This window comes from Phyllobates terribilis, unplaced genomic scaffold (assembly GCF_046119375.1).
Source record: "Phyllobates terribilis strain yellow unplaced genomic scaffold, ASM4611937v1 Scaffold_5__5_contigs__length_657084704, whole genome shotgun sequence".
Taxonomy (NCBI): domain Eukaryota; kingdom Metazoa; phylum Chordata; class Amphibia; order Anura; family Dendrobatidae; genus Phyllobates; species Phyllobates terribilis.
In genome coordinates this window covers 532634280-532656817 of record NW_027362765.1, presented here as the reverse complement: position 1 = coordinate 532656817, position 22538 = coordinate 532634280, and the positions used below count along the sequence as shown (strand labels likewise).

The 22538-nt window shown below is 46.5% G+C and overlaps 1 protein-coding gene across 4 annotated transcripts in view; it reads right to left on the bottom strand.

Annotated features, from left to right (window-relative positions):
* Positions 1 to 22538, bottom strand: part of LOC141273646 (PH and SEC7 domain-containing protein 1-like) — a 555342-nt gene that overhangs the window by 342867 nt on the left and 189937 nt on the right. For all 4 annotated transcript variants that reach the window (XM_073685772.1, XM_073685776.1, XM_073685773.1 and 1 more), the window contains one exon: positions 19466 to 19928. In XM_073685772.1, coding sequence (XP_073541873.1) covers positions 19466 to 19928 — 463 coding nt within the window. The remainder of the gene's footprint in view (positions 1 to 19465; positions 19929 to 22538) is intronic.

The following is a 22538-nucleotide window of genomic DNA, read 5'->3' as shown; positions in this document are numbered from 1 at the left end:
ACTTTTTGATGATATTCTCCTTTAGTAAGATGCACCTGTATGTTGTGAACACGGTCCTAAAGTCATTTGCATAAACAGAACAATTGTGCGTATGTGTGACCACATCTCCATTCACTGATAACTTTATCCGTTCTGCCTGTCCTATAGAAGTGAATGACATAGGGGTCAGTGTGATTCCACTTCACTCACTCAGGGGAATTTAGGATCCCTGTCCTCTATATTGGTGGGGATCCCAGTGGTCAGTCCCTCAGAGATCATACATTTATTACTTACTCTGTCGATGATACATGTATTTAGTGAGGAAAGCCATTTAATTATATTTGTTAACACACTATTGTAAAACTACTTTCCCATTATGCCTCTGCACAGTAGTATTTTTTTAAAGGGAACCTGTCACGTTAACCATGCTATCCAAGGCTGGAGAAGATAAATAGAGTAATGAATAGTTTTTGTGGGAAGAGATTCTACAAAACTTGTAATCTATTCATTTCATTTCCTGCTCATTCTGGAGAGTATTTTATTAGTGAATGACAGCCTTCGCTGTATAACTGTACATATGTAAAGAGAAGGACATATTGCCCTGTTCCCCCTTGAAGACACCAATGTTATTGTGATATGTCATGTGTAGTGTGATAAGTGTTAATGATGTGTAATGGTGACGTATTGTAGTGTTTTGCACTGTGCTGTGAGAAAGCTGAGTTCTGTGTAGCAACAGTGAGTAAGGAAAGTCAGAGTTAAGAGTTAGGACTAGCCCTGAGAGGGAGGGGCATGTAGAAGGATGAGAGAAGACTTCCTGGCAGTGAGTCACACAGGGCCTAGCTTGCAGCTAGAGCAGATGTTTGGTCTGAGTGCTCAGCAAGGCCCATGCAGTGAGTGTTCTGTGGCAAGAGAGAAAGGAGATCGGGACAGAGATAGTGTGATCCTGAGGAACTTACCAAGACAGAGAGAGAGAGTTACAGAGGTGCAGAGAGAAGGACAGTGCCAGCTTAGAGGACTAACCAGAGAGCACAGTGATGAAATGAGAATGGTCCGGAGAAGGAACACCTAGCAGCACGGCCCAGAGTATCTTACAGCATTTAAAGGTAACGGGCCAGGATGGAATTGAACGTGAGATGAAGTGAGTGCCCCGAGTGGGAGTTCTCTAGGCATCAGAGAGCTTCAAGCTGAGTCCGGCCATAATGCCAAACCCTCTCCTTTACGAGGAGAATCAGACGTGGACCCGCTGGAAGAGGGAATGACTTTCATGGACCGTTCTGTGGTGTTAAGTTGGGTGGTGGTGAACGAAATGAGACCACTGGAGGCAGGAATGTGTGAGACCGAAGAAGTAATGAGTCTGTGTATTGAAATGCTCTGTATTAATGAAGAAACTTGGGAGAAGTTGTGTACCCGCTATCCTGTTTGTACATAGTTGTCACGCAATGGCTGTTTAGAAAAGCATCGCTCGTTAAGAACTGGTGGAAACTATCTCCAAAGGCAAGACTGAACATTAAAGGGAATCTGTCATTAGATTTTATACCCTAAACTAATGGCATGTATATAAAGGTGCTTTAATGCTGAGTAAATCCTTACCTTTCTTGTAGAAATCTGTTTTCCTTTATAGAGAAATCCATAAATGAAATTGTATTGTAATGAGTTGCAGTGGGCAAGCACTGCACTCGCAGCTCTCCTACTTCTCAACATTTTCCCCACCTCCGCCTGACTCTTGCCTCTAGATCACTTGTGTGTCTGATCTGTCAGCAAGTTACAGGAGGCAGGCAGCAGAATAGGGAATAGGGAGAGATGGCAGGAGAGCAGTAAGTGCAGAGCCGGCTCACTGCACTTGTGACTCGATAGTATACAATTTCAAGTATAGATTTCTCTAAAACAACAAAACGGATTTCTATAAGGAAGGTAAGGATTTACTCAGCATTAAAGCACCTTTATATACATGGCATTAGTTTGGGATATAAAATCCTGGTGACAGGTTCTCTTTAAATAAATAACAGGTTGTACCATTTATTTTCAGACAAAACTACATATTAATGCACTCTGCAAATCCTACTCTATAACATGATTTCTGAAGCTCAGACTATATGTTCAGCATGGCAATACTTGATAAAATGATGGTGAACGTACATTTAAAACTGTGAGAAGAGTAACAGAAATATATTTCTACTACTAAATATCACCAAGCATTCTTATACTCCAATTAGGAATGGGAAAAATCTCAGAATAATGGGGACAATAACGAACCTTCTCTCAGCACTGCAGTAGGGTACAAGCAGTGTATACAAGCACAGTATATAAAAGCGCAGTCTATACAAGCACAGTGTATACAAGCACAGTGTATACAAGCACAGAGTATACAAGAGCAGTGTATACAAGCGCAGTCTATACAAGCGCGGTGTATACAAGCGCAGTCAATACAAGCACAGTGTATACAAGCGCAGTGTATACAAGCGCAGTGTATACAAGCGCAGTGTATACAAGCCCAGTGTATACAAGCACAGTGAATACAAGCAGTGTATACAAGCGCAGTATATAAAAGCGTAGTCTATACAAGCACAGAGTATACAAGCACAGTGCATACAAGCACAGTGTATACAAGCACAGTGTATACAAGCACAGAGTATACAAGAGCAGTGTATACAAGCGCGGTGTATACAAGCACAGTGTATACAAGCGCAGTGTATACAAGCGCAGTCTATACAAGCACAGTGTATACAAGCGCAGTGTATACAAGCACAGTGTATACAAGCACAGTGTATACAAGCACAGTGTATACAAGCACAGTGTATACAAGCGCAGTGTATACAAGCCCAGTGTATACAAGCACAGTGAATACAAGCGCAGTGTATACCAGCGCAGTGTATACAAGCACAGTGTATACAAGCACAGAGAATACAAGCACGGTGCAGACAAGTGCAGTGCAGACAAGCTCAGTGTATACAAGCGCAGTGTATATAAGCGCAGTGTATACAATTGCAGTGTATACAAGCACAGTGAATACAAGCACAGTGTATACAAGCACAGAGTATACAAGCGCAGTGTATACAAGCACAGTGTATACAAGCACAGAGTATACAAGCACAGAGTATACAAGCGCAGTGTATACAAGCACAGTGCAGACAAGTGCAGTGCCGACAAGCGCAGTGTATACAAGCGCAGTGTATATAAGCGTAGTGTATACAATTGCAGTGTATACAAGCACAGTGTATACAAGCACAGTGTATACAAGCACAGAGTATACAAGCGCAGTGCATACAAGCACAGTGTATACAAGCACAGTGTATACAAGCACAGTGTATACAAGCACAGAGTATACAAGAGCAGTGTATACAAGCGCAGTCTATACAAGCGCGGTGTATACAAGCGCAGTCAATACAAGCACAGTGTATACAAGCGCAGTGTATACAAGCGCAGTCTATACAAGCACAGTGTATACAAGCGCAGTGTATACAAGCACAGTGTATACAAGCGCAGTGTATACAAGCCCAGTGTATACAAGCACAGTGAATACAAGCAGTGTATACAAGCGCAGTGTATACCAGCGCAGTGTATACCAGCGCAGTGTATACAAGCACAGTGTATACAAGCACAGAGAATACAAGCACGGTGCAGACAAGTGCAGTGCAGACAAGCTTAGTGTATACAAGCGCAGTGTATATAAGCGCAGTGTATACAATTGCAGTGTATACAAGCACAGTGTATACAAGCACAGTGTATATAAGCGCAGTGTATACAATTGCAGTGTATACAAGCACAGTGAATACAAGCACAGTGTATACAAGCACAGAGTATACAAGCGCAGTGTATACAAGCACAGTGCAGACAAGTGCAGTGCCGACAAGCGCAGTGTATATAAGCGTAGTGTATACAATTGCAGTGTATACAAGCACAGTGTATACAAGCACAGTATATACAAGCACAGAGTATACAAGCGCAGTGTATACAAGCACAGTGCAGACAAGTGCAGTGTATATAAGCGTAGTGTATACAATTGCAGTGTATACAAGCACAGTGTATACAAGCACAGTGTATACAAGCACAATGTATACAAGCACAGTGAATACAAGCAGTGTATACAAGCGCAGTGTATACCAGCGCAGTGTATACAAGCACAGTGTATACAAGCACAGTGTATACAAGCACAGAGAATACAAGCACAGTGCAGACAAGTGCAGTGCATACAAGCGCAGTGTATACAAGCGCAGTCAATACAAGCACAGTGTATACAAGCGCAGTGTATACAAGCGCAGTCTATACAAGCACAGTGTATACAAGCGCAGTGTATACAAGCACAGTGCAGACAAGTGCAGTGTATATAAGAGTAGTGTATACAATTGCAGTGTATACAAGCACAGTGTATACAAGCACAGTGTATACAAGCACAGTGAATACAAGCAGTGTATACAAGCGCAGTGTATACCAGCGCAGTGTATACAAGCACAGAGAATACAAGCACAGTGCAGACAAGTGCAGTGCAGACAAGCTCAGTGTATACAAGCGCAGTCAATACAAGCACAGTGTATACAAGCGCAGTGCATACAAGCACAGTGAATACAAGCACAGTGCAGACAAGTGCAGTGCTGACAAGCGCAGTGTATATAAGCGTAGTGTATACAAGCACAGTGTATACAAGCACAGAGTATACAAGCACAGTGTATACAAGCACAGAGTATACAAGCGCAGTGTATACAAGCACAGTGCAGACAAGTGCACTGCCGACAAGCGCAGTGTATATAAGCGTAGTGTATACAATTGCAGTGTATACAAGCACAGTGTATACAAGCACAGAGTATACAAGCACAGTGTATACAAGCACAGAGTATACAAGCGCAGTGTATACAAGCACAGTGCAGACAAATGCAGTGCCGACAAGCGCAGTGTATATAAGCACAGTGTATACAAGCACAGTGTATACAAGCACAGTGTATACAAGCGCGGTGTATACAAGCGCAGTCTATACAAGCACAGTGCATACAAGTGCAGTCCATACAATTGCAGTGTATACAAGCACAGTGTATACAAGCAGTGTATACATGTGCAGTGTATACAAGCACAGTGAATACAAGCAGTGTATACAAGCGCAGAGTATACAAGCACAGGGCATACAAGTGCAGTACACAAGCGCAGTGTATACAATTGCAGTGTATACAAGCACAGTGAATACAAGCACAGTGTATACAAGTGCAATGAATACAAGCGCAGTGCATACAAGCGCAGTGCATACAAGAGCAGTTCATACAAGCGCAGTGTATACAAGAGCAGTTCATACAAGCGCAGTGCATACAAGTGCAGTGCATACAAGAGCAGTTCATACAAGCACAGTATATACAAGCGCAGTGCATACAAGCGCAGTGTATATAAGTGCAGTGTGTAAAATTGAAGTGTATACAAGCACAGTGAATACAAGCGCAGTGTTTACAAGTGCAATGTATACAAGCACAGTGCATACAAGCTCAATGTATACAAGCGCAGTGCATACAAGTGCAATGTATACAAGCACAGTGCATACAACAGCAGTGTATACAAGCGCAGTGCATACAAGCACAGTGCAGACAAGCGCAGTGCATACAAACGCAGTGTATACAAGCGCAGTGCATACAAACGCAGTGTATACAAGCACAGTGCAGACAAGTGCAGTGTATATAAGAGTAGTGTATACAATTGCAGTGTATACAAGCACAGTGTATACAAGCACAGTGTATACAAGCACAGTGAATACAAGCGCAGTGCATACAAGCGCAGTGCATACAAGCGCAGTGTTTACAAGTGCAATGTATACAAGCACAGTGCATACAAGCTCAATGTATACAAGCGCAGTGCATGCAAGTGCAATGTATACAAGCACAGTGCATACAACAGCAGTGTATACAAGCGCAGTGCATACAAGCACAGTGCAGACAAGCGCAGTGCATACAAACGCAGTGTATACAAGCGCAGTGCATACAAACGCAGTGTATACAAGCACAGTGCGGACAAGTGCAGTGTATATAAGAGTAGTGTATACAATTGCAGTGTATACAAGCACTGAGTATACAAGCACAGTGTATACAAGCGCAGTGTATACAAGCGCAGTCTATACAAGCACAGTGTATACAAGCGCAGTGTATACAAGCACAGTGCAGACAAGTGCAGTGTATATAAGAGTAGTGTATACAATTGCAGTGTATACAAGCACAGTGTATACAAGCACAGTGTATACAAGCACAGTGAATACAAGCAGTGTATACAAGCGCAGTGTATACCAGCGCAGTGTATACAAGCACAGAGAATACAAGCACAGTGCAGACAAGTGCAGTGCAGACAAGCTCAGTGTATACAAGTGCAGTCAATACAAGCACAGTGTATACAAGCGCAGTGTATACAAGCACAGTGAATACAAGCACAGTGCAGACAAGTGCAGTGCTGACAAGCGCAGTGTATATAAGCGTAGTGTATACAAGCACAGTGTATACAAGCACAGAGTATACAAGCGCAGTGTATACAAGCACAGTGCAGACAAGTGCACTGCCGACAAGCGCAGTGTATATAAGCGTAGTGTATACAATTGCAGTGTATACAAGCACAGTGTATACAAGCACAGAGTATACAAGCACAGTGTATACAAGCACAGAGTATACAAGCGCAGTGTATACAAGCACAGTGCAGACAAATGCAGTGCCGACAAGCGCAGTGTATATAAGCACAGTGTATACAAGCACAGTGTATACAAGCACAGTGTATACAAGCGCGGTGTATACAAGCGCAGTCTATACAAGCACAGTGCATACAAGTGCAGTGTATACAAGCACAGTGTATACAAGCAGTGTATACATGTGCAGTGTATACAAGCACAGTGAATACAAGCAGTGTATACAAGCGCAGAGTATACAAGCACAGGGCATACAAGTGCAGTACACAAGCGCAGTGTATACAATTGCAGTGTATACAAGCACAGTGAATACAAGCACAGTGTATACAAGTGCAATGAATACAAGCGCAGTGCATACAAGCGCAGTGCATACAAGAGCAGTTCATACAAGCGCAGTGTATACAAGTGCAGTGCATACAAGAGCAGTTCATACAAGCACAGTATATACAAGCGCAGTGCATACAAGTGCAGTGCATACAAGAGCAGTTCATACAAGCACAGTATATACAAGCGCAGTGCATACAAGTGCAGTGCATACAAGAGCAGTTCATACAAGCACAGTATATACAAGCGCAGTGCATACAAGTGCAGTGCATACAAGAGCAGTTCATACAAGCGCAGTGTATACAAGTGCAGTGCATACAAGAGCAGTTCATACAAGCACAGTATATACAAGCGCAGTGCATACAAGTGCAGTGCATACAAGAGCAGTTCATACAAGCACAGTATATACAAGCGCAGTGCATACAAGCGCAGTGCATACAAGAGCAGTTCATACAAGCGCAGTGCATACAAGTGCAGTGCATACAAGAGCAGTTCATACAAGCACAGTATATACAAGCGCAGTGCATACAAGTGCAGTGCATTCAAGAGCAGTTCATACAAGCACAGTATATACAAGCGCAGTGCATACAAGCGCAGTGTATATAAGTGCAGTGTGTAAAATTGAAGTGTATACAAGCACAGTGAATACAAGCGCAGTGCATACAAGCGCAGTGCATACAAGCGCAGTGTTTACAAGTGCAATGTATACAAGCACAGTGCATACAAGCTCAATGTATACAAGCGCAGTGCATACAAGTGCAATGTATACAAGCACAGTGCATACAACAGCAGTGTATACAAGCGCAGTGCATACAAGCACAGTGCAGACAAGCGCAGTGCATACAAACGCAGTGTATACAAGCGCAGTGCATACAAACGCAGTGTATACAAGCGCAGTGCATACAAACGCAGTGTATACAAGCGCAGTGCATACAAGCGCAGTGGATACAAGCACAGAGTATACAAGCACAGTGTATACAAGCACAGTGTATACAAGCACAGAGTATACAAGCACAGAGTATACAAGCACTGAGTATACAAGCACAGTGTATACAAGCACAGTGTATACAAGCGCAGTCTATACAAGCACAGTGTATACAAGCACAGTGTATACAAGCGCAGTCTATACAAGCACAGTGTATACAAGCACAGTGTATACAAGCACAGAGTATACAAGAGCAGTGTATACAAGCGCAGTCTATACAAGCGCGGTGTATACAAGCGCAGTCAATACAAGCACAGTGTATACAAGCGCAGTGTATACAAGCGCAGTCTATACAAGCACAGTGTATACAAGCGCAGTGTATACAAGCACAGTGTATACAAGAGCAGTGTATACAAGCCCAGTGTATACAAGCACAGTGAATACAAGCAGTGTATACAAGCGCAGTGTATACCAGCACAGTGTATACAAGCACAGTGTATACAAGCACAGAGACTACAAGCACAGTGCAGACAAGTGCAGTGCAGACAAGCTCAGTGTATACAAGCGCAGTGTATATAAGCGCAGTGTATACAATTGCAGTGTATACAAGCACAGTGTATATAAGCGCAGTGTATACAATTGCAGTGTATACAAGCACAGTGAATACAAGCACAGTGCAGACAAGTGCAGTGCCGACAAGCGCAGTGTATATAAGCGTCGTGTATACAATTGCAGTGTATACAAGCACAGTGTATATGTGGCACCCCAGGGGTCTGGTTCCCACAGTAATAGCAATATTACGTCTGTGAGCAGGTGGGAGGTTTCCTGGTCAGACATCCTATGCATGCCACACCTCCTGCCCAGTCCTGGGAGGGGAAGAACTTCCCCTATATAAAGCTGGGGCTGAGGCAGGGTTAGTGAGTAGAGAGAAAGAGCAGAGAACACAGACAGAGACACAGTCTGGTCTGTAGTGGAGCAGCTATAGGAAAGAAAGATCAGGAGCTCTGTGGGAGCTGTGCTAAAAGAGGTCAGGGGCTGGAAGCTGTAGAGCTCGCCCTGATTGAAGAGTTCTTACCGGACCCGGAGTCCGAGGCTGTGGGGACTAATCCTTACCCAGCAGCAGAAACCGCCCGGCAGGGGATTTCAGGTCCTCTGGCCAAGAAACCCGAAGGCACGGTCACACGCAAGGGACCAGCACCGCGACGTGGAGCGGAAGCTACCAAAAGGCCCCGAGTCACCGGCCATACGGGTGAGCACCACACGGTACACTCAGGGACGTGGGCTACTTTTACCCGCCTCTAGCAAGGTAGCCAGAAGAGTACGATTAGTTGGGGAGGCCTACAACTCCGCCTGGCCAGGGGAGATCCCATCAGCTCACGGACTGACCAGGCCCCGATCGCTAGCCAGTACTCCGGGAGGGTCTACCTTTGCCACCAGTAAAGACCCTGAACTACACCGCACCGTCTCCGAGTGTTTCATCATCCACGTCCGCTGCCCTGAGGCCATACCCCTCCCGTTGGGGGTTATACCATCCCCGCTGCACAACCGTATCACCGGCCTCAGCGGTCTGCCCTGCAGCGGCGGTCTCATGACCGCATTCAACGGGTGGCGTAGTCGAACATTCTAACATCTACTGCTAAATACTGCCGCTCAGTTTGACTCCCTGGGCACGGACCGGGTCACCGCCACGAAACTACTACCCCTCTCAGATCCGGCTCCGGGTAGGCCCCCGCGTGCGCAACGCTACTCAGCACAGGCCCAGGGGCGCGTCAATTTTGGCGTAGTCGGCAGGATTCCGTGCCCGCAACCACCGGGTACTGCGTGCCTGAAAAAGAGACTTTTAAACTAACCTGTGGTGAAGATTCCCGCCATCCGGCGCCATCTTCAGCCTTCTTCCCGCCATCCGCGAAGATTCCCGCCATCCGGCGCCATCTTCAGCCTTCTTCCCGCCATCCGTGAAGTTTTCCCGCCATCCGGCGCCATCTTTTGCCTTCTTCCCGCCATCCGTGGAGTTTTCCCGCCGTTCGACGCCATCTTGAAGACGCCGCGCGGGAAGAAGAGGGGCGTGGACTCCGAAAGCGCGCGAGAACTGAAGCTCCGCCTCACGTCCGGACGTTGCGTAAGGTCCTGGAAGGAGCCCAGCAGACGCCGACGTCACAGGAGCGCGACGGAAGGTCCTCGACCCTGACGATCCACTGCGGAGCCGCGGCCTACGGAAGAGGATCATCGCAAGGTAGGCCACGGTCCACTAGGGGGGGAGGAGGATGTCGGATACGGAGGAGAGCTTCACTGCCGCAGCCACCGCCAGCGCCACCGCTGCTGCGGTCATGCCTTTCACTATGCCCTATATCCCGGGGGCAGCCTGGCTACCTCAGTACTCAGGGGAGTCACATACCCTGAATGACTTTAGAGAAAAGCTGGATAGCCTCTTCCAGGTGTACCCTCTCACAGAAGAGCAAAAAGTGAGCATCCTGGTGGCCCAACTAACCGGGGCAGCCCAAAGGGAGGTAAAGTCCTGGCCACCTGGGAGGAGGACTGTCGCAGGGATATTAACCCGGCTGAAGGACACCTTTGATACCCGCACCTCAGCCGAGATTAAGCTTAGATTCTACAGGTGCAAACAGCGAGCACATGAGAGTATAAGAGACTATGCTTTAAACCTACAAGAGGCCCTGAGAGCCATTAAGCAGACCGACCCTGACGGCGTGGGAAACGAGGACAGGCTGTTGACCGAACAATTTATAGAGGGACTATATTGCAATGCCCACCGAACCCAGTTGCGGGCAATGGCCTTACAGGATCCTCATCTGGACTTTGCACAGTTCAAGGACAGAGCCATCCGGGTGCTCCGAGAACCGGCACCGGGTGGCGTTGTGACCCACAGGCGCCCTACTACCGCTTACCACCAGGAGGCGGCGCCCTTGTCGGCAGGGCCTGTGGGAGCTGATGCGCAGGCTTTGAACAATGACCCGGCTCCAGACCTGCACCATCAGGTCCAAGAGCTAGCTAAAAGCGTTGCCGCGCTAACCCGAACTGTGCAGTCGTTACAGGTTTCTGCTCCAGGGAAGATCCAGCTGGCATCCGGACCGGAGGACATCCCGTGGCGTCGACCAAGGAGGACCCCAGCGGCCAGAGGAAGACCCAGCGACCGATACAACGAGGACGGACAACCCATCTGCCGCCGCTGCAATCAACCCGGACATATGGCAAGGTACTGTCCTTTAAACTGGCACAACCTGGGGTAGAGGGCCAACCCCCAGGAATAAGATCACCAGGCCCATCAAACTGGCGTGACAAATATGTGGGAGGACGTCCAGTCTTGCCTGTGGTACTGGATGGCATTCCTATGAGTGCCCTACTTGACACCGGGTCACAGGTCACCACCATCCCGTACGTGCTCTTCAAGCAGTACTGGAATGACTCGGATATAACCCGCTACCCTGACGACGACTTGAGTATCATCGCCAGCAATGGTCAACCTGTGCCACAGATCGGATTCAAAGAGATGACCATTAAAATCGGTAGAGTCGAACTGGCAGCACAGGGACTGATCATTGTAGACATTGACAAGCGCGAGAGTCACCCAAAGATAACGCTAGGAACTAATGTGATTGAAAATTGTCTTGCAGAGGTGATTTTCATTTTACAGCAGGTTGCCAAGAACGCCAGCTCCGGCCAGCAGCGAGTGCTCCAAAAAGAGATCCGGGCACTGATGCGGCGGCAACAGGTGGAACTCTCTGGTGGTGAGATAGGTAGCGTGAGAATGTGTGACCCTTTCCCAATTGCCATGCCCCCAAAAAGTGAAATGATGATTTGGTGCCGGGCAGCTATTGGTCTAAGAGGTAGAGACTACCAAGCAATGGTAGAACCCGTCTACTCAGACAGTAGGCCCACCATTTTGACAGCACGGGGGGTGGTTGATGTACGCCATGGGAGGGTGCCCGTTCGCATAATAAACATCGGGAAGAGAGAAGTACACCTGCCCCAGTATGCCACGCTAGCTAAATTGTTCACCATAAACCAGAATGCTGTACAGGCCGTGGAACCCTTGCCTCCATCTCAACCAGAGGAAGGTAACGGCTCTAACAAACCAATGGAGGACTGGTGTCAGCAACTACATCTGGGTACTGACTCCACTCCCTCACACCAGAAACAAGGAGTCTATCGGGTGGTTCAAGAGTACGAGAGAGTGTTTAGTAAACACCCGTTAGACTTCGGGCGAGTAAAGGGGGTAGAACACCACATCCCCACGGGAGACCATCCTCCCATAAAGGAGAGATACCGACCCGTACCCCCTGCACACTACCAACACGCCAAGGGGATGCTTAGAGACATGAAGGAGGCTGGGGTAATCAGGGATAGCTGTAGCCCCTGGGCAGCTCCACTAGTCTTGGTTAAAAAGAAAGACAACACCATGAGAATGTGTGTAGATTACCGGAAAATCAACCGTATCACACACAAAGATGCGTACCCCTTACCAAGGATAGAGGAGTCTTTGGCTGCTTTAAGATCTGCTAACTTCTTCTCTACTTTGGATCTCACTAGCGGGTACTGGCAGGTTCCTGTAGCAGAGGCTGACCGGGAGAAGACCGCATTCACCACCCCGATGGGACTTAGCGAGTTTACCTGCATGCCGTTCGGACTCTGCAACGCACCAGGAACCTTCCAACGGTTGATGGAATGCTGTCTGGGACACCGAAACTTCGAGACGGTCCTGTTATACCTGGACGATGTCATCGTCTACTCCAAGACCTACGAGGACCACCTGAAACACCTGGCAGAAGTGTTCGAAGCCCTGGCAAACTACGGCCTAAAGGTGAAACCCTCCAAGTGTCACCTCCTGAAACCAAAGGTGCAGTACCTGGGACACGTGGTGAGTGCTGACGGAGTGGCTCCCGACCCTGATAAGATCACCGCAATAAAGGAATGGCCAAGCCCCTCCAGCGTAAAGGAAGTGCGGCAGTTCCTCGGGTTGGTAGGCTACTACCGAAGATTCATTCCCGGTTTCACCAAAAAGGCAGCTCCTATGCAGGACCTCCTGATAGGCCAGTCCAGGAAGGCCAAGAACCAGAAGCCACCCTTCAGATGGAAGAAGCTGGAAGAAGAGTCCTTCCGCCAGCTGAAGATGGCCCTCACGGGGGATGAAATCCTGGCGTACCCTGATTACAGCCAGCCCTTTATCCTCTACACCGACGCAAGTAACATCGGGCTAGGAGCCGTACTGTCCCAGATCCAGCAGGGGAAAGAACGAGTAATTGCTTACGCCAGCCGAAAACTGCGACCCACCGAGAGAAACCCTGAGAATTACAGCTCATTCAAGCTAGAATTCCTGGCAGTGGTGTGGGCAGTCACCGAACGCTTTAAGCACTACCTCGCCTCTTCCCGGTTTACCGTGTACACAGATAACAACCCGTTGACACACCTGGATACAGCAAGACTCGGTGCCCTGGAGCAGAGATGGATGGCCCGCCTGTCCAACTTTGAGTTCACAATCAAATACCGGGCAGGACGCTCCAATACCAACGCGGATGCCTTGTCCAGAATGCCAAACCTACCGGACGTGGGGGAAGATCCAGAGGAACTGGAAGAGGTTGACCTTCCCGCGTTCCACCGGTATGGGACTATCCAGTATTCCCACCGTGTAAGGAGTAAGCAATCCGCTACGTTCAACCCCTTACCTCATTACAACTGGGAGGAAACGCAAGACAGTGACCCCGCCGTCCGACTGGTGAAGGAGATGCTGACTCAGCCAGATGCCCGCCTTGACCCAGACGCTCCGGAGGAGGCCAAGCAACTGTGGATTGAGAAGAGTCGACTGTTCCTTTACAAGGGGAAGTTGTGCCGCAGAATGGTTAACTCCCGGACGCATGAACTGATCTGGCAAGTAGTGGTGCCAAGAAGAGACGCGGCTATGGTGCTGGAGGCATACCACAACGGAGCTGGGCACTTCGGATGGAAGAAGCTGGAGTTCCTGCTGCGTGCGCGGTTCCACTGGGTAGGCATGAGAGGAACCATCGAGAGGTGGTGCAGAGACTGTGGCCCATGCAACCTAAGAAGGAAGGACCGTGCCAGCCAGAAGACTCCCCTGCAGTCCATCGTCACCAGGCAGCCGTTGGAACTGGTAGCCTTGGATCATGTAAAACTGACCCCCAGCAGAAGTGGCTACGTCTATGCGTTAACCATCGTGGATCACTACTCCCGGTTCTTGGTTGTCGTCCCCGTCAAGGACTTAACGGCTCAAACAGCAGCTAGAGCCTTCCAGCAGCACTTCTGCCGTCCACACGGATACCCGGAGCAGGTGCTGACGGACCAGGGACCTGCCTTTGAAGCGGAAGTCTTCCAGGAGTTCTGTACTCTGTATGGCTGCCGGAAGATAAGAACAACACCCTATCATCCGCAAACCAATGGGCTCTGCGAGAAAATGAACCAGGTGGTGATAGATCTTCTGAAAACATTGCCCCTGGAGGAACGCAGTCTGTGGCCTGAGAAGCTGCCTGATCTGGTGGACCTATACAACCACATCCCGGTAGGTTCTACCAACTGTACCCCGGCTTACCTAATGAGAGCAAGACCTGGTAAGCTTCCTGTTGATCTGGAGATGGGAGTCCTGACACCCGAGGACACTTCACCAGAAGCAGACTGGGACACAGAAAGGCAGCAGCAGTACCGGAAAGTACAGGAGAGCGTGGAGCGAAGTCTCTGTCAAGCTAGAGAAAGACAGGAGAAGACTTACAACCAGTATGCTCCCGCTGTTCCCCTGGTACCTAGAGAGCAGGTCTTGAAGAGGAAGAGACGCCTCCACAAGTTGGACGACCAGTGGGAGAAGGACCCGTACACCGTACTGCCCTCAAGCCATGAGAACCCGAAAGTCTGCATAATCAGTAAGGATGGAGGAGAAACCACAGCCATTGTATCCCGAGATCACCTGAAGAAGTGTCCCGAACAGCTACGAAGCCCTGAAGAAGAACAAGAAGACCCTCGACCCGCAGAGGAAAGGGAAGATATGGTTAGTACTGTGCTCGGAGACTTCCCTCGGTCTTGGACTCAAGTCAATGGCGCAGTTGTGGTACCCGTCCTCACCTTCCTCCAACCAGCATCTCAAGTACCTACGGAGAAACAGGTAGAGCTGGAAGAGCAGCCGGTCCAGGAGGCAGAAGACCCCACACAAGCAGACCAGGAGGATCAACCCTCTGCTTATAGTGAGCCTGCCATACCCCTAGTGAGCCAAAGAGCCCGTAGACAGCTGCCCAGTTTACCTTTGACAGCTCCTACACCTGGTAGCTCAGGACCAGTCAGTCAGCTCCGTAGGTCCACTAGAGCCACTAGAGGCCAGTTACCCGTACGTTGGAGGATCTAAGTGTTTAGACTGTTTATTTGTATTTACCTGTTTTCTGTTACCTGTAAATAATTGTGTATTTTTAGTTATTTTATAGGTGTCGTTTATGGATTATCCGGAATCCTTTGTACATATGTTGGAGCGTAACCCAGGAAAGGACTAAAGACTGTTAAGGACTCGGGGTAGGACAGACCCCTACCTGGTTACGGCTCCCTGTTTCTTGGTGAAATGGACACCTTTGTTTTCTTCAAAGACTGCACCCGGTTGCGGACATGCCGTGACCATCCTAATGTGTTTTTCTTTATTGTACTGTTTCTGTTTTTACTTGTTATGTTTTACAAAAATATGTTTAGTCCCGGAGTACTAAATTTCACTAGGGGGGAATGTGGCACCCCAGGGGTCTGGTTCCCACAGTAATAGCAATATTACGTCTGTGAGCAGGTGGGAGGTTTCCTGGTCAGACATCCTATGCATGCCACACCTCCTGCCCAGTCCTGGGAGGGGAAGAACTTCCCCTATATAAAGCTGGGGCTGAGGCAGGGTTAGTGAGTAGAGAGAAAGAGCAGAGAACACAGACAGAGACACAGTCTGGTCTGTAGTGGAGCAGCTATAGGAAAGAAAGATCAGGAGCTCTGTGGGAGCTGTGCTAAAAGAGGTCAGGGGCTGGAAGCTGTAGAGCTCGCCCTGATTGAAGAGTTCTTACCGGACCCGGAGTCCGAGGCTGTGGGGACTAATCCTTACCCAGCAGCAGAAACCGCCCGGCAGGGGATTTCAGGTCCTCTGGCCAAGAAACCCGAAGGCACGGTCACACGCAAGGGACCAGCACCGCGACGTGGAGCGGAAGCTACCAAAAGGCCCCGAGTCACCGGCCATACGGGTGAGCACCACACGGTACACTCAGGGACGTGGGCTACTTTTACCCGCCTCTAGCAAGGTAGCCAGAAGAGTACGATTAGTTGGGGAGGCCTACAACTCCGCCTGGCCAGGGGAGATCCCATCAGCTCACGGACTGACCAGGCCCCGATCGCTAGCCAGTACTCCGGGAGGGTCTACCTTTGCCACCAGTAAAGACCCTGAACTACACCGCACCGTCTCCGAGTGTTTCATCATCCACGTCCGCTGCCCTGAGGCCATACCCCTCCCGTTGGGGGTTATACCATCCCCGCTGCACAACCGTATCACCGGCCTCAGCGGTCTGCCCTGCAGCGGCGGTCTCATGACCGCATTCAACGGGTGGCGTAGTCGAACATTCTAACATCTACTGCTAAATACTGCCGCTCAGTTTGACTCCCTGGGCACGGACCGGGTCACCGCCACGAAACTACTACCCCTCTCAGATCCGGCTCCGGGTAGGCCCCCGCGTGCGCAACGCTACTCAGCACAGGCCCAGGGGCGCGTCATATACAAGCACAGTGTATACAAGCACAGAGTATACAAGCGCAGTGTATACAAGCACAGTGCAGACAAGTGCACTGCCGACAAGAGCAGTGTATATAAGCGTAGTGTATACAATTGCAGTCTATACAAGCACAGTGTATACAAGCACAGTGTATACAAGCACAATGTATACAAGCACAGTGAATACAAGCAGTGTATACAAGCGCAGTGTATACCAGCGCAGTGTATACAAGCACAGTGTATACAAGCACAGAGAATACAAGCACAGTGCAGACAAGTGCATTGCAGACAAGCTCAGTGTATACAAGCGCAGTGTATACAAGCGCAGTCAATACAAGCACAGTGTATACAAGCGCAGTGTATACAAGCACAGTGTATACAAGCCCAGTGTATACAAGCACAGTGAATACAAGCAGTGAATACAAGCGCAGTGTATACCAGCGCAGTGTATACAAGCACAGTGTATACAAGCACAGAGAATACAAGCACGGTGCAGACAAGTGCAGTGCAGACAAGCTCAGTGTATACAAGCGCAGTGTATATAAGCGCAGTGTATACAAGCACAGTGTATACAAGCACAGTGTATATTAGCGCAGTGTATACAATTGCAGTGTATACAAGCACAGTGTATACAAGCACAGTGCATACAAGCACAGTGCATACAAGCACAGTGTATACAAGCGCAGTGTATATAAGCGTAGTGTATACAATTGCAGTGTATACAAGTGCAGTGTATACAAGCACAGTCTATACAAGCACAGTGTATACAAGCACAGTGTATACAAGCACAGTCTGTACAACCGCAGTGCATACAAGCACAGTGCATACAAGCACAGTGCATATAAGTGCAATGTATACAAGCACAGTGCATACAAGCGCAGTGTTTACAAGTGCAATGTATACAAGCACAGTGCATACAAGCACAGTGTTTACAAGTGCAATGTATACAAGCACAGTGCATACAAGCACAGTGTTTACAAGTGCAATGTATACAAGCAATGAGGACAGGTACAATTACCTCTGTACAATCACTGAATACAAGACCCTTATTTGACTGAAGACACATACTCACTCCATCTTGTGCAGAAGGTGATTTTGGTAAAATGAATAATATAATAACATTAGCTATAATTTAGGTGAATTCTGAGAGGTGTAACTTCACTATGAAGGGCATACAGTATATGTACAGTGCATTGTGAAAGTATTTGGCCCCCTTGAACTTTTCTACCTTTTGCCACATTTCTGGCTTCAAACATAAAGATATAGAATTCTAATTTTTGGGGGAAGAATCAACAACTAGTGGGACACAATCGTGAAGGGGAACGAAATTTATTGGATATTTTAAACTTTTTTAACAAATTAAAAACTGAAAAGTGGGGCGTGCAATATTATTCGGCCCCTTTACTTTCAGTGCAGCAAACTCACTCCAGAAGTTCAGTGAGGATCTCTGAATGATCCAATGTTGTCCTAAATGACTGGTAATGATAAATAGAATCCACCTGTGTGTAATCAAGTCTCCGTATAAATGCACCTGCTCTGTGATAGTCTCAGGGTTCTGTTTCAAGTGCAGAGAGCATCATGAAGACCAAGGAACACACCAGGCAGGTCCGAGATACTTTTGTGGCGAAGTTTAAAGCCGGATTTGGATACAAAAAGATTTCCCAAGTTTTAAACATCTCAAGGAGCAGTGTGCAAGTGATCATATTGAAATGGAAGGAGTATCAGACCACTGCAAATCTACCAAGACCCTGCCGTCCCTCTAAACTTTCATCTCGAACAAGGAGAAGACTGATCAGAGATTCAGCCAAAAGGCTCATGATCACTCTGGATGAACTGCAGAGATCTACAGCTGAGGTGGGAGAGTCTGTCCATAGGACAACAATCAGTCGTACACTGCACAAATCTGGCCTTTATGGAAGAGTGGCAAGAAGAAAGCCATTTCTTAAAGATATCCATAAAAAGTCTCATTTGAAGTTTGCCACAAGCCACCAGGGAGACATACCAAACATGTGGAATAAGGTGCTCTGGTCAGATGAAACCAAAATCAAACTTTTTGGCCACAATGCAAAACGATATGTTTGGCGTAAAGCAACACAGCTCATCACCCGCAAAACACCATCCCCACTGTCAAACATGGTGGTGACAGCATCATGGTTTGGGCCTGCTTTTCTTCAGCAGGGACAGGGAAGATGGTTAAAATTGATGGGAAGATGGATGGAGCCAAATACAGGACCATTCTGGAAGAAAAACTGTTGGAGTCTGCAAAATATCTGAGACTGGGACGGAGATTTATCTTCCAACAAGACAATGATCTGAAACATAAAGCAAAATCTACAATGGAATGGTTCAAAAATAAATGTAACTATCCAGGTGTTAGAATGGCCAAGTCAAAGTCCAGACCTAAATCCAATCGAGAATCTATTGAAAGAGCTGAAAACTACTGTTCACAAATGCCCTCCATCCAACCTCACTGAGCTCGAGCTGTTTTGCAAGGAAGAATGGGCAAGAATTTCAGCCTCTCGATGTGCAAAACTGATAGAGACATACCCCAAGCGACTTGCAGCTGTAATCACAGCAAAAGGTGGCGCTACAAAGTGTTAACTCAAAGGGGCCGAATAATATTGCACGCCCCACTTTTCAGTTTTTAATTTGTTAAAAAAGTTTAAAATATCCAATAAATTTCGTTCCACTTCACGATTGTGTCCCACTTGTTGTTGATTCTTCCCAAAAAAATTAGAATTTTATATCTTTATGTTTGAAGCCAGAAATGAGGCAAAAGGTAGAAAAGTTCAAGGGGGCCAAATACTTTCACAATGCACCGTAACACCATTTTAGTAATGGATTATATTGTTGTACAATTTCTCACCTTTTTATCTCTCCCAACTTCATTGATTCAAACACTTCATCGTCGTCCTCTTCGACACTGCCTTGGGTCACATTCTTATGAAATTCAGGTATCTTTGTGATGACAGGGTCTTCTTGATGCTCTGCTTTCTCGGTGCTGGTATCAGTATTGCTTTCACTGTCCTTTTGACTGCCAATAGCTGAATCCAGTCCTTCGTTTTCCGCCAAAATATCATCTATATTGGTTTCTCGGTAGCACCTGAGTGGTACTGAGTCCAGGTCAGTCTCAGAGTATTTGATAGTTCTGCGGATAATGCCCGTCTGACAGGCTTGTGGTATCTGATTCAATGAAGGTGTTGTCTCTATTTCAATCTCCACGTGGCACAAGCTGTGCTCAGACACTTCTACAGGTACGGCCTGATTTTTCAAATTGCAATTGCTGATAGGCGAGCATGGAGATGATGACGTCTCAGATACTTGTAAACCTGAAAATAATGAATTTCTTGACTTGAATACATTATATTTGCATTAGCGCAAAGAGCACTCTATAATTAGACCCCTGAAGGAGCAAATCATTTATGGTATTTAAGAGCAGAAGAATCATTTTGTGTTTTCCGACATTCTAGTAATTTGAACATTTTTACATTGAGACAACTATATTGAGCATTTATTTCTGATGGATAAACTGTACATATAACTTCTATTAATACTTCTGGGGGTAGAATTCAAATAATGTATTCCCCATTTTTGTTAATTCAGCTGTTCCCTGGGACTTCAAATAACTTATTACCTTTAGGCTGGTACAGAAGGCCATAGATTCTCTCCTCCGAGAGAATCGGGCTGATTATGCAAATGACACTCTGATCACACTCTGATAAAAGTTTGATCAGAGTGTGAGCATAGTGTGCTCTGATCCTCTCAGATGAGGAGAAAATGGAGAATAAAAAATTCTCCATCTTTTCTATTTCGTCAGTGCGCTGAAATTGGACTGCACTCAGATGTGTTCCGAGTGCAGTCTGATGTTTTCCACAGACTCATTGACTTGCATGGCCGAGTGCGATTCAAATAGCAAATCAAACTCGGGCATGTAGCGTTTTTTTCCTTGAACAGTCTCTGTCTGAGGAAAAAATCAGATACAGTCATATGAAAAAGTTTGGGCACCCCTATTAATCTTAAGCTTAATGTTTTATAAAAATTGGTGTTTTTGCAACAGCTATTTCAGTTTGATATATGTAATAACTGTTGGACACAGTAATGTTTCTGCCTTGAAATGAGGTTTATTGTGCTAACAGAAAATGTGCAATCTGCATTCAAACAAAATTTGACCGGTGCATAAGTATGGGCACCCTTATCATTTTCTTGTTTTAAATACTCCTGCCTACTTTTTACTGACTTACTAAAGCACTTTTTTTGGTTTTGTAACCTCATTGAGCTTTGAACTTTATAGCCAGGTGTATGCAATCATGAGAAAAGCTACTTAAAGTGGCCACTTGCAAGTTGTTCTCCTGTTTGAATCTCCTCTGAAGAGTGGCATCATGGGCTCCTCAAAACAACTGTCAAATGATCTGAAAACAAAGATTATTCAACATAGTTGTTCAGGGGAAGGATACAAAAAGCTGTCTCAGAGATTTAACCTGTCAGTTTCCACTGTGAGGAACATAGTAAGGAAATGGAAGAACATAGGGACAGTTCTTGTTAAGGCCAGAAGTGTCAGGACAAGAAAAACATCAGAAAGGCAGAGAAGAAGAATGGTGAGATCAGTCAAGGACAATCCTCAGACCACCTCCAGAGAGCTGCAGCATCAACTTGCTGCAGATGGTGTCACTGTGCATCGGTCAACTATACAATGCACTTTGCACAAGGAGAAGCTGTATGGGAGAGTGATGCGAAAGAAGCCGTTTCTGCAAGTACGCACAAACAGAGTCGGCTGAGGTATGCAAAAACACATTTGAAGAAGCCTATTTCTTTTTGGAAGAAGGTCCTGTGGACTGATGAAACCAAGATTGAGTTGTCTGGTCATACAAAAAGGCGTTATGCATGGTGGCAAAAAAACACAGCATTCCAAGAAAAACACTTGCTACCCACAGTAAAATTTGGTGGAGGTTCCATCATGCTTTGGGGCTGTGTGGCCAATGCCGGCACTGGGAATCTTGTTAAAGTTGAGGGACGCATGGATTCCACTCAGTATCAGCAGATTCTTGGCAATAGTGTTCAAGAATCAGTGATAAAGTTGAAGTTACGCAGTGGATGGATCTTTCAGCAAGACAATGATCCAAAACACCGCTCCAAATCTACTCAGGCATTCATGCAGAGGAACAATGACAATGTTCTGGAATGGCCATCCCAGTCCCCAGACCTGAATATCATTGAACATCTGTGGGATCATTTGAAGAGGGCTGTCCATGCTCGGCGACCATCAAACTTAACTGAACTGGAATTGTTTTGTAAAGAGGAATGGTCAAAAATAGCTTCATCCAGGATCCAGGAACTCATTAAAAGCTACAGGAAGCGACTAGAGACTGTTACTTTTGCAAAATGAGGATCTACTAAATATTAATGTCACTTTTCTGGTGAGGCGCCCATACTTATGCACCTGTCAAATTTTGTTTGAATGCAGATTGCACATTTTCTGTTAGTACAATAAACCTCATTTCAAGGCAGAAACATTACTGTGTCCAACAGTTATTACATATATCAAACTGAAATAGCTGTTGCAAAAACACCAATTTTTATAAAACATTAAGCTTAAGATTAATAGGGGTGCCCAAACTTTTTCATATGACTGTATGTGCACAGCCTCATAGCATAACATTAGTCCGAGTGCAATCTGATGTTTTGCCGGATCGCAGTCGGACCAAAAATACGCTGGTCTGCACCTAACCTTATTCTACAGGTTGTTGCATTTCTAGGTATATTACTATAATTTGTTTTGTTTTCATGTTAAGAAAATTTTTTTTCTGTTTTTTAATACTTTTATTCTTTATCTTAATTTCATTACTCTTTATTAATATCTCTTCCTGTTATTCTTTCTAATGCAATGCACTGAAATAAGCAAAGGCCTTTGCTTAGACATCCATGAGGCATGCCCAAACAGA